Below are 12,342 nucleotides of genomic sequence, written 5' to 3'. Positions count from 1 at the left end.
CATGTGTTGTGTTGTCAATTAAACATTAAAACATTGAAAAGACTTTAAAGAATGATACAGTATATTAACAAAAAGTGAACAAGCAGTGAATAACAAATTAAATTTAGCTCTATTTCCCACCAAAGCTTTTGCGTGGCTTCTGAAAACTTGGAATACGGCACACAAATTATATGCACCACTTTATGGTGCTTTTTTGAAGCTTGAAAGACAGTCCCCGTTTATTATAACTGCATGAAACACAATTTTCTTTTGTTTTGTTTTCCGCGGTTGAAAGTAAAGCCAAGAGTAGGCCTATACAGTGCCGGTCCTAGATGCTGGGGGCCCTAAGCAACCCTTTGTGAGGGGCCCTCTGTCAGTGCATTCATAAAACCCATTCAATGTTGCTGTTAGTTAGTTGTTAACTAACCACAAAGTGTATTATACAGCTGTATATTATTCCCATATGCACACACCTTTTAAACCCTGACTGATAAACTTGCTGATTATAACATGAAACCGTTTTGATTTAAAATGTGTTGTGAGGAGCACAAAAAATAAACCTGATTTAAATTTAAATTAATTTAATGAATCAAATATAAATACATACTGTTAATACAGTAAAAAATTAACCATTTAAACATTACCCATTTACCAAACCTAAACAAACTGAAAGACAAACACATTAAAGTGCCTAAATGTGGTTAACTTTATTTAATAAATAAGACAAAAAAAGGAATCCGCACACTGAACTCACCAAAAAATACACTCTATCCAATCACCGAAGCAACGTTTCGGGTCACCTCCCCTCCTCAGATTTGAAGTCTGAAGAAGAAGCCCGAAACGTTACTTCTGTGATTAAATAAAATAATATATTTTTTCCTTTTTTTGTCTTATTTAGTAGTATTTTTGGATTTCGGCACCTGCTAGTGTTTGGATGTGCGCGTCTCCCTCTCTAGTAACTTTATTTACTGACACAAATGATTATTTACTGAAAATTACCCATAAAGGGCAAACGATACAATTTAGAAATTTGAAATCTGTACTGGATTATTATTTTGAAAAGATTACACTGCTTTATTTGGCAAAACTAACAAGACTTTAAAATATTACAAACATATACCTTCCGCTTGTTCCCTTGCGTCACGTTTTTTGATGGATAGCTGCGTTTAAAAGCAACGGTGGGCATATAATATGCACATTGTTAGCACATCACTCTCCTGCGTCATGCACGTGGCTGTTTCTCAATGCCAAGTCCGAAACCTCCGGAGGTCGAATATGCGCGCTGCATACGTCATCAATTTTGGTTTATTTAAGTTAAATAAGCATTTCATTTGCAAGTCATTGCATTTTATAACAATTAACCATTAACTAAGAATACTAGTCAACTTTATAATTGTTAATATTCTGAAATACGGTTTTATGACGCATGCAGCCTACAAATGTGACCTCTGAAGGCTGCAGCCTTCGGATTGAGAAACGGCCTGCATGTTGTCCGAGTACATATCAGTGATTAAAAAAACATTTTTTTTAAAAATCTGCATGTTTCATTAAACATAATAATAATTTTTTATTTGATATAATGGTTTTAAATTATTTTGAGATCAAGGGGGCCCCCCTAGTAATTTGCACTGGGCCTATAGTCTGCTTTAGGTGTACGGCAAAGTAAACGCACGGTCGGACGCACAATCTTGCAAAGCATAGTTTATTTGACTCGTACATGTACGCAGACGTACATGTCCATAGTAAATTCTCCTGAAAGCGCATGCACGATTTACGCATACAACTTTGAGAGCTTCTAAAATCAGTATGTGCGCACTGTACGTTGAATAAACCATACTTCGGCCTTTAGTCATATGGGTTTGAAACGTCATCAGGAAATGACAGAATTCTCTGTTTGCATTTTTATTAGAAAAAGAAAACAAAGACTGGGGTCATGTCTAGGATAGTGCATTTTTAATGGTTGTGCTCGGAGGAAACAGGACGATTTCTCTGAACCTCATCAGACACCTATAATACAATTAAACATCAGAGGTCAACTATAATCTCTTCTGTACATATAAACAATGACTTTAAAAAGAATACTTGTTTATCCTAAATGTCCAATACAAGAAGATAAACGCGTAATAATGCGTGCCGTTCCTAATTCGGAGGTGGATTTCACACAGGGTCAAAGTTGAAGCCGGTCACAAAGTAATTGAAAATACTGATTATGGCTTAATGGAAAGAAACAAAATATCCCGTGTTCACAATGGTGGTGCTTATTGCCACATTCAGTTCGTTTTGAAACGAGTGAAAAAATATCAACCGAAATTTCATATTACAAACAGTATATACAGTTCTCTTTTTTCATTCAAGTACCTGCAACGTACAAGCGCAATGTCACACACACGCGCACGCACGCACACACGCACTAATCTATACAACATTTAAGTTCCCAGTTCTTATTTACACATATTTGGTAAAACCCTGATTTCAACAGTTTTTAAAACTCAACTTTTACTTAACATATAACACTTGAATAAAAATACTAGAGAGCAAAAACACAACCTGCTCTTACTTTGATCCAAAACATTTCACCTAAAAGGCAAACATGTTCAAGCACTTGTTGTATTAGTCTTAGTCTTTTTGTATTCTTACTTTTTTAAAGTTACTTAAACAGTTTAATATATTAAAACTATGGTCCCAAAGTACACAATGTAATATAGTGTAACAAATATGGACAACATGTACAAGTACTAAAATGCTGCCAGTAACCTACTGTAACTTCACAACACAAAGGGGGATAATGGGAGGCAGTGGGTCATGTCTATCTGTGATTACTGTAGTTTTCATTACAGTTTGGGTCCAGGAACCAGATGTCATCTTGTGAAAAGTTGTTACTGTTGTTTCGGGGTGGGGGTTGCCTTGCTCTGCTGCTCGTGGAGGAGGATCTGCTGGGGTTAGGGCTGGGACTTTGAAGGGAACAGCTGCTGCTGGTGTTCACCTGCTGAGTCCCTCTGCTGCTGGGGACGGGCAGATGTGACCTGGGTCTCGTCACTTGCCATGAAGAAGTGGGACAACTGTCAATCTGTTCAAAAAACATAAGTATGCAAGCAGGAATACACTTTACTAAAATCCACACTTGGGTACAAAAGTGAAGATCAACATAGGAATGTGCCATTTACTGTATATAAGGCACCATTATAGTTAAGATGCCGTCTCAGATGCCAGCTGCTTATGAAAAAGCTATGGTGATAATTCAAAGGCTTGCCTTCTGTGGTGGAAGAAGGGTTATGTCCATGCCGCTCTTTGTTGTAACAGGATGTACTTGGGACGGCGTGACCTCACCACCACTCCTCTGAGCAGTGGGCGGTCTGGAGTCTGGAGGCACGATGAAGTCCTCTTTAGAGAGAGCGATCTGTACCAGGTAAAACGGGTAATGAACAAAGTTTGTCAGTTCTAAAAAAATACAAAGCCATGTGCTAAAATATACAAATCAATATCTTGCCATGCTGAGTGGTTATGGGTATGTACTGTTGCCAATAAGAAGATCCTATCATCATGTCTAGATACGGTCCCTTTTACAATGTATATAATGCGAGCCTGTTTGTCATTAAAAATCAAGATCATCATTACTTATTGATGTCTTCAGCACAAATGGTTTACAGTATAACCAAAAGGCACAGATACAAGCTATTATGTAAAAACATCCCACAGTTTTGTGTATTTCACACCCAGACAGCAGTCGACTCTGGGCCGGATCTGCACCGGAGCTGCTGACTTGAGCGCAGATCTGGCCCGGAGTCGTCTGCTGTCTGGGAACTGATTTTTGAGACTGAATTACCGTATTTTTCGGTATATAAGCCACGGGGTTTTTTTTTTCATAACTTGACTGGTGCTGCGTCTTATAGTCAGGTGCCTCTTGTAAGTCAGTATGAATTAATTTTGACATTTAGGCAAGAGACATTATTACCGTCTACAGCCGCGAGAGTCCACCATATGCTGTTTCTGTATTTATATGTAATGGGCTTTATGCCCAGCTGCAATACTTCCTGAACCTTAGCCAGCTCCTTATTTCCTGTCTGCCATTATTGGACAAATATACACTGTTAAAGCACAAATTTTCGTTTAGGTCAGGTCCAGCGCGACCTCACGTAAATGCGTAGTGACGTAGAGAGGTCACGTGTTACATATATAAAACGCACATTTGCGGACCATTGTAAGCAATAAACTGACACAAAGACATTAATTAGTATCAGTTGACATACAACAACGTAGGAACGGTCCTCTTTCACCACACTTGTAAACACTGGGGCGGAGTTTCGCGTTCGTCTTCTGTGACCTCTTGACGTGATGACGTATTGCGTCGGATCACGCTAGCGCATGACGACCGGATCTAAACGAGATTAATCAGTTTGTCCAATAATGGCAGACAGGAAACAAGGAGCTGGCTGAAGTTCAGGAAGTAGTGCAGCTGGGCATAAAGCCTATTCAATGGATTCAGTAATGTGGAATGACGAGTATGCGAGCTTCACGCTAGTTGGCTTGTTCGGTTAATTTAGCCTATTCAACATTCCAAGTGAGTTCTGTATGCTATGGTTTATCGTTTAAATAACTGATAATATTACTTTTAACGTACAGATATCTATTCAGCCTGCTGTTCTGTCTGCTATTGTTTAGTTGAATAACTTGCCTTTCCAGATTAAATGTCTGTTCTTCGGCTTGGATTTTGTGAAATAATTTTCTAAATAAACACGATATAATTTCGTCTTAATGACGCATTTTGGAATGATGCAGCTTATACTCCGGTGCGGCTTATAGTCCGGAAAGTACGGTAAATGAAAAAAACAGTGATATACACATTGTAAATGTGCACGTATGTACTGATATCTACTGTAGGTGTGAATAAATTACCTTGCTTATGTCTGGCTCAGATTTACTAGAGCACATGGTCTGTAGTTCTCGGATCAGATCAGTCTCATCATCCGAGTATAGAGAAAGTCCAACAGCAACTCCATCACAAAGTCTGTAAGACCACATTGGCACAATACTGTTCATGATTATTGAGTTAACACTGCCATCTGCTGGTATTAGACACTCATAGAGAACAAACCTTGCAGGATTGTTGCTGTTTGATATTTGGTGAGCGTCTGAATTAGACCCTGTGCAATAAAACATAAAAGATTTGGATTATTTATTACATTTCTGCACGCTTTTATCCAAAGTGACTTACGGTGCATTCAAGCTATACATTTTTAATTAGTATTTTTGTAACTCCCTGGGTATCCATCCCACGACCGTTAGTGCACCTTTAGCTTAGTTGGTAGCGCATTGTGTTGGGAATGCAAACTTTTTGGCAACACACATGGGTGATTCTCCCGAAATTAGACTTATGAGGTGTCATGAAACATTTTGATAAAAAAAGTACATGTAAAGTAAGAGTATCAAAGTAAGAAGCATACAGTTATATGTGCTATTTTGCACATGATTTCAAATGACATAATACGAACCAATTTTGTTGTTTTTTCCACATTTAAGGGGAAAATTTTCATTACCGCAATGTGTCCATGACTGGATTTGGGTTCTTTGACATGGAAATATTTATAATTAAAAAATCTAAAAAATAAAAAGCTTCAGTGCATGTTATACTATAAACATTTACAGTAAAGAAACATGTGGTGTTTGGTGATCATTGGTAAATTTAGAGACAATAATAAAGAATATAAATGTGTCAGAAACCAATTTTCTCATCCTCCGCAACAATTTTCAATACAGTTACGCAACAATTTTTCAATAATTGTTTAAGCCCTCAATGAACTAACATTTTCAAAAACAAAAATGTTGGAAGGGACATAATTGACTGTGACACTCAAGATGGCTACCAGGTAAGCAGTTCTTATTTTTCTCTCCAGATAAAAGTTAAAATTTTGTTTGCCATAGTACCTAGACAACTTTTTAGTTCTCATTACCAAAACACGAGTTTGTAAATGCATATATTTAATGTAATATCATGTTGCGGTAATGATCATTTTTTATAATGATAATCTAAAAAATTTAAATAATTCTATAGGAAATATGTTTTAAATCCTCTTAAAATAATGTTTATAGTAAGTTGAGACCTTATCTCTTATATGTGCAAAAAAATTGGCTTCAAGGGCTTTTTAAAAAATCTGATGCTGGACACCTTCTAAGGGCTCAGTCACACCAAAAGCGTTTATGGCAGTTGCAGGCGCCTTTTTTGAATGATATTCTATGGGCAGGGCGCGTTTGCGCGCTGTTTATGCGCGCCGAGCGCCTTGCGGTTTTTTGCCGCCTGCCGCGCACGCGTTTTTGAAGGAGCGCTGAGAGCGGAGAAGCGCTTGACGTCATTCGCGTCTTCCATTGTCCAATCGAATGAGGGGAGAGGCGGGCCTTACGTTGTGGTGAGGGAAGTTTACAGTTGTTTTGAAGAACCGGACTCCACTCGCTGACTCTCTCCTGCGTGTTTGTGCACCTCTCATCCTCAAACAGGGTCGGAGCAGGCGCCCTCTTTTTAAAGTTTCTGCTGATATGGCAGTTGACAGCGGAAGAGCGCTCACGCTTCAATATTTGATTGACAAGACAGCTGACTCGGTGGTTGCTTAGCAATATGAAAAGCCGCGTCGCACTGCTCTTTTTTAAAAAAGGCAGTGCGTCGCGCCTTGCGTTTGCAAGCGTTTAAAGCGCTTTTGGTGTGACTGGCCCCTAAGTCTGGATTTCGTGAGAATCACCCACATACTGAAATGCTAATATATATGATGAAAGCACTGCAAGCTGTCTTGGCTAAAAAGCATCAGCTAAATGTAAATGTATAGACTCTATTATAGAAAATTTAGCATTATCCCCCACCTTCTCGCGAAGAACAGCTAGCTTTTTTTCGTGGACTGGTGTTGGCTCGTCTCCAAGCGCCACCATCGCGTCCTTTTCTGCCACCTTTTCTGTAGGAGGAGCCAATGGAGGAAAGAGGGAAACATCCTCCCTGGAACTCCGGTAACAGCCTGTCAATCTCTAAAAGGGATCACGTTACTAGAAAACTTGATAACAGCTTCTCATTTTAGTTAGTTACTCTAAAAAATTGTCAATGGTGCTTTACCTTGTCTGGGCAGAGGGCAGCATTGCAGCACGGCTTTATTCAGAAGAATATTAAGAGCTGCTCTGACCACAGCTCTCTGACCCGGACTCAAAGCTTTGCTGTTGGGAGACCGTCGCTGTGAGGGCAAACGCTTGGCCGTTACTCTCGATATAACAGCATCCTCCACACGTGGAACTATAACTGCATTCCAAAGCCTTGCCAACCATCTAAACACAAAAAACCCAAAAACAAAATATAGACAAATATAATGAGAATGAAAAAAAGGAATGAATTTAAATGAATTTACTGTACTTGGGAATGGCCTGGGTCTGTTCTAGATGCACAGGGCAGGAGAGAAAGATGTAAGGGCCCAGCAAGGCCTCAGACGTCCCCAGACGAGAAAGGCAGGCATTTAGCTGGTGCCAAATTGAGCACACCCAGGAAAGAGCTTTCTGTATGGGCTCATCAGGTGTCCAGCACTGGCCCAGAGTCTAAAACATAGTTAACAACCCCATATGAATCCCGCTGAATAAATCCAAACCATATTGTTATGAAGCCATAATAAAACATTGAAGCCATTTGGAGCCATAATAGCGCATTGCATTAGCAGTGCAAAATGTTGGGGGTTCGCACATACTAAGTCGCTTTGGAATAAAGCATCTGCCAAATGCAAAAATGTATTCTTATTGCAACTTTCATATGCAAAATCTATAAATTAGTGTATACATTTCTGAATAAAGAATTCAGATTTTAGTACTGAATGATTCAGCAATCACACCACACACTCTCTTCCATACTTTCTGTACTAAATTTAGAGCTGAACGGCTATTCTGGTTGTCTGTTGGTCTTCCCTCTGGTTCAATAGCTGACCTTGTGAAGGAGTTTTCTTCGGAGATGACGTCCCAGCATGCCGTTGAGGGGTTCGGTGTCCCAGCGCAGCTGAACCCAGCGGAAATGCTGCTGTAATCGTAGCTCAGCACCCTGTAGGCGTGGCTTGGCCAGCGTGCCAATCAAAAAACTCCCTTCCCGGAAGTAGTAAAGCCCATCCTGACCTACCGATCAACGCAAGGAGAAATAAGTCATCTAACATGCATCTGAGAAGATCTCATGTGTCTTCTGTTGACAGTCCAGCATTGCACGTGCATTTTAGTATACGAATGTATTTCAGTCTTACCATGGTTGAGCGAGTGGGAATAGACAGATCCTCGGTTCTCCAGGGCTTCACACAGGTCTCCCAGTATGTGGCTGAGAGAATGAGCTCTCTCTAGACCTTCCAGAACAACCACAACACAACACCCTGTCCCTTCTTCATGCAAAGGCAACAGGAACCCTGAAACATAACACAACGCAGTCAACAGCAGACATTATTAAGGGGGGGGGGGGTCTAAAGCTATTTCATGCATTCTGACTTATTAACACTGTTTAAGAGTTGAATTGCTCATGCTAGGCACAGGCAAAGTTGGAGCAAACAGTTGGAGTATTTCTGTGCCGAAAACACTTCGCCAGGGTTCGTACAAGTTTCGGAAAATTTATTTTGAACATGAAAGACTCATATGTAACAATCTGGCTTTATTTCTTTTAATGGGCAATTTCAGTGCAGGAAGTAGGTGTGGGCGATAAACCGGTAGACATGATTAACCGGTAGAAATTTGTCAACCAGTAGAGATTTTGGACTATCGTCTCTATCGAGGTTACGCGCACGCGTCACACTTCTGAGTGCGTGGTCACGCAAACGTAAGTTTTGTACACACATTTAAGCACCGCAGTTTTAAAACAAGTTATTTTAAGCCATTGAAACACAAACAACAGATCTACATGCGTGCGCTCTTTCTGTGTGTGAGGAGTGCGCAAGTTGCGCAACCGCTGTTCATATTTTTATTTCACTTTATATTTGTTTAGGATTTTGGTCTTAAAGGAACAGTATGTAGGATTGTGGCCAAAACTGGTATTGCAATCACAAAACTTGTGGCTAAAACTGGTACCTCAATCACACAACTGATGGCCAATACACAAAATGACAACATAAACATCAGTTGAGGGCTGCAACTCCACTTTTTAAATGACAATATCCTGGCCAGACCACTGTTGTCAGTGATATAAGTATTTGAAATGAAAATTATTTCTTAATGTCTAGTGACAAATCAGGGACATTTTATGATTTATTGATATAAATTTCTTACATACTGTTCCTTTAAAGGGGAAGTTACCTAATTTTGCTCCTGTCTGTCACTCATGTTTATGAAAAATCTCTCACTGCTCTTGACTAAATCACTTTTCTACCTTAAATAAAAAAATATAAATACATACATACATAATTATTTATTATCATTCCTTTATCATTGACTGTTTATGTTCAGAGAGCTTGAGTTTTGTTTGTTTTTATCTTCTTTTTATGCTGGCATAAAGTTTTTGTGAGAATTATGAAAATTTTTATGGTATTAAAGATTTTTTAACAGAAAAACCTTATTAAAACATAAAAAACTGTACCGTGATACATATCGTTATCATGATATAAAATGAATCCTATCGTGATAGAAGATATCGCCCACCCCCAGGGCCAGATTAACACTTTGTTATACCCTGGGCAACAATATTCAAGGGCCCCATCATCACCATAATATGGTCATATACAGAATATATTACTGTATTATACAGTACATATACTCAATACTTCAAATTCTAACTGTCATCAGGTGTATTTTGATTTACAAATATTTAAATGCTCATACAAATGCACTACTATGTCCCCTATCAAAGACATTCACTCACTGATGCTATGAAAACAAAACACATCAGCATCTGTATAATCTCCGGGCTGTAAACATAAGCTGGTGGTGTAGAAAAGTCCTGGCTAACTTAGCTGAGTTGTCCTCGTCGTTGACGGAATCTGACTTAACAGAACTTTTTAATTAATACACATTTAAGATGACCATGGATTAACTCTAATTTGCACAGTCATAGGCTACATCTTGAACGTAGATATATAAATGAAGACGGGGAAAGTAAGTTTAACACTGTGAAGCACAAGCAAACATGCTGAAGGCAGCTAAAAACCATCAGGACATAAACACCGGCTTATTTTATTTTATTGGAGCCTTACCTCCAGATAAAGTAATAAACTGGATTGATGATTTAAATGTTGTTTACTCACATGTGCGTTGTTAACTATCCGGATTTCATGTTGTGCACTGCTTCACTCGTTCACTTTTCCACATGTTCGGTTTGTTTACAGTGTCGCGTGAGCAGCTACACTGCAGGTTCGACTTCGTGTGGCGCTAAGCAGACCTCTTGATGATGTTAAAGTACCGCGAGAGCGATTCAAAGCAGATTTCTCCATGTGATAACTGGAATCGCTCTCGCGCTACTTTGCTGTCACTCTCCTGTGGGTTCTCTGCTCCCCAGTCACTTTTGCGCCGCTATAGCAATTTGATTTCATACGCCGATCGGATCGCGCAGATACCTGCGTATCACATAGACTACACCACTGTTTATACTTTACATTTTCTGCGTTTATGATGTCCTTTTCCTTTTTTAATTTCCGCTTCGCGCTCCCACTTAGCTTCTCCGTGTCTTGTTTTTTCTGTTGTACCAACGCGCCTTGCGTCACGTAATGCTCGGCGAACCTTTGACCCACCTCATGCGGACTGACCAATGAGGAGAGGGTCTTAACCTGAGGCCCTCTCTTCATTGGTCAGTCCGCATGAGACTCAACCGCTCTCAACTCACGTTCAAAGTAATAAGCGCAGCCGCAGCGTCTCTAATTGCAGCGCAAAAGCCCATGTTGACAGTTTGTTTAATATAAAGCGGCGAGCGGGAGATTACCAGATACAGTATTTTGCTCGTGCCCTTGCTGCCCTGGGCCCTTTGGAGGTCTTGGGCCCCTGGGCAATTGCCCAGTTGCCCGTATGGTTAATCCGGCCCTGCCCACCCCTAGCAGGGAGTACAGTGGAAGTCCTTATATGGCCAATTTAATCGGAATAGCTCGCACACACACCAACCAAGAGCTGACACGAATGTCACCAAAGAAGTGTGTTGTTGTTTTTACGGGAAAATTAAGATTGTTCAGCTTCCCAAAGAACCCAGCATTATAAAAACAATGGATATAGTTTGTTTATCTGGAGTAGCAGCGGAGTTGTGTGTGTTCATTTAACGCTGGATTCCGTTGAAACGGGGCGGTCCCAACCGGGTCATGTGCATTATTTAACATCTTTCCATTTTTAGCAGACACTTTTATCCAAAGTGAGCATTTAAGGGCATACTTTTTATTCAGTAAGTGTGTTTCCTAAGAATCAAACCCATGACGTTTGTGCTGCTAATGGAATGCTTCACCAAATGGGCTATATGAACATAGTACCACATCTGTCATTTACACATAATTATCCAGAAAGATAAACATTTGAAAGAAAAAATTTCACAAAAACTGGTTAAAAGAATCAATTTGGATTCTTAACGTGACTCCTTTAAGCAAATGTTTCTACATGAGTAAAAAAGCTCTTACCACAGTTGATGAAGATCTCCAGCAGGTGCTCTTTAGATAGATTCTCATCAATCTCTACCCTGACGACATCACAGCCAATTCCCTGTGCCTCCTGTCTGTGCTACAAACACACACACAACAGGTGTATCAGCTACACCATAATTAATACAAATGTAAGTCCACGCGAGACTCTACTCGTGCTCAATGAATACTGATAAAGTTTTTAAAAGTCAACACTTTCATTTAATGTAGCTCAATACCAAATCATTAATCTAAATACACATTGTTTTTACATTACAGAAGTAGAGTTAAAGAGACTTAAATAATGTACTGTGTATAAGCAATTCTTTCTTTGCAACTAAAAAATGTACATATTCATATCTGACCCAGTCTGTGAAATCCAGATTTAGTTTCAATTCAATTTAATTTCAATTTTTGACTTAGTCAATAGTAAAGATATCAAATGTTCTTTAAATTACACAGGATGATTTTATGTAGAAAACAGTAAATCACTAAAAATGACTTAAGGTTGGATTTCCCATACTGGGTCACTTAATCCAAACAGTAAAGACTAATATTTTAAACAACTGATAGTAGTTACCTTAATATACTGAGAGATCTGGTTGGCGATGTACTCCTGAAAGCTTCCCTCGAGCCCGTGGAAGATTACGTTGTAGTACTGTTCTACCTGAACAAGGGCGAAAAACATAAGCAATTTTGTTGCCCGTGCCAAATATTTTATTTACGCATGCTTTAATGCAGTCTCCATTACTCAAGTGCGTTTTGTAATCTCAAATGACTGCGTGTTGCCGTGCAT

At 39.4% G+C, this 12,342-nt stretch overlaps 1 protein-coding gene across 1 annotated transcript in view; it reads right to left on the bottom strand.

The window, feature by feature from the left end:
- Window positions 1-1,910: 1,910 nt before the first annotated feature.
- Window positions 1,911-12,342, bottom strand: part of cttnbp2 (cortactin binding protein 2) — a 52,483-nt gene continuing 42,051 nt past the window's right edge. Inside the window, exons 13-23 of the mRNA XM_055173319.2 lie at window positions 12,127-12,213; window positions 11,547-11,646; window positions 8,223-8,378; window positions 7,919-8,100; window positions 7,361-7,539; window positions 7,070-7,275; window positions 6,826-6,984; window positions 5,072-5,120; window positions 4,873-4,984; window positions 3,230-3,376; window positions 1,911-3,046 (exon numbers count right to left, since the gene is read on the bottom strand). Coding sequence (XP_055029294.2) covers window positions 2,786-3,046; window positions 3,230-3,376; window positions 4,873-4,984; window positions 5,072-5,120; window positions 6,826-6,984; window positions 7,070-7,275; window positions 7,361-7,539; window positions 7,919-8,100; window positions 8,223-8,378; window positions 11,547-11,646; window positions 12,127-12,213 — 1,638 coding nt within the window. The 3' untranslated portion in view covers window positions 1,911-2,785. The remainder of the gene's footprint in view (window positions 3,047-3,229; window positions 3,377-4,872; window positions 4,985-5,071; window positions 5,121-6,825; window positions 6,985-7,069; window positions 7,276-7,360; window positions 7,540-7,918; window positions 8,101-8,222; window positions 8,379-11,546; window positions 11,647-12,126; window positions 12,214-12,342) is intronic.

Source organism: Misgurnus anguillicaudatus, chromosome 15 (assembly GCF_027580225.2).
Source record: "Misgurnus anguillicaudatus chromosome 15, ASM2758022v2, whole genome shotgun sequence".
Taxonomy (NCBI): domain Eukaryota; kingdom Metazoa; phylum Chordata; class Actinopteri; order Cypriniformes; family Cobitidae; genus Misgurnus; species Misgurnus anguillicaudatus.
The sequence above is the reverse complement of the archived record's forward strand: the minus strand, read 5'-3'. Positions and strand labels throughout refer to the sequence as shown.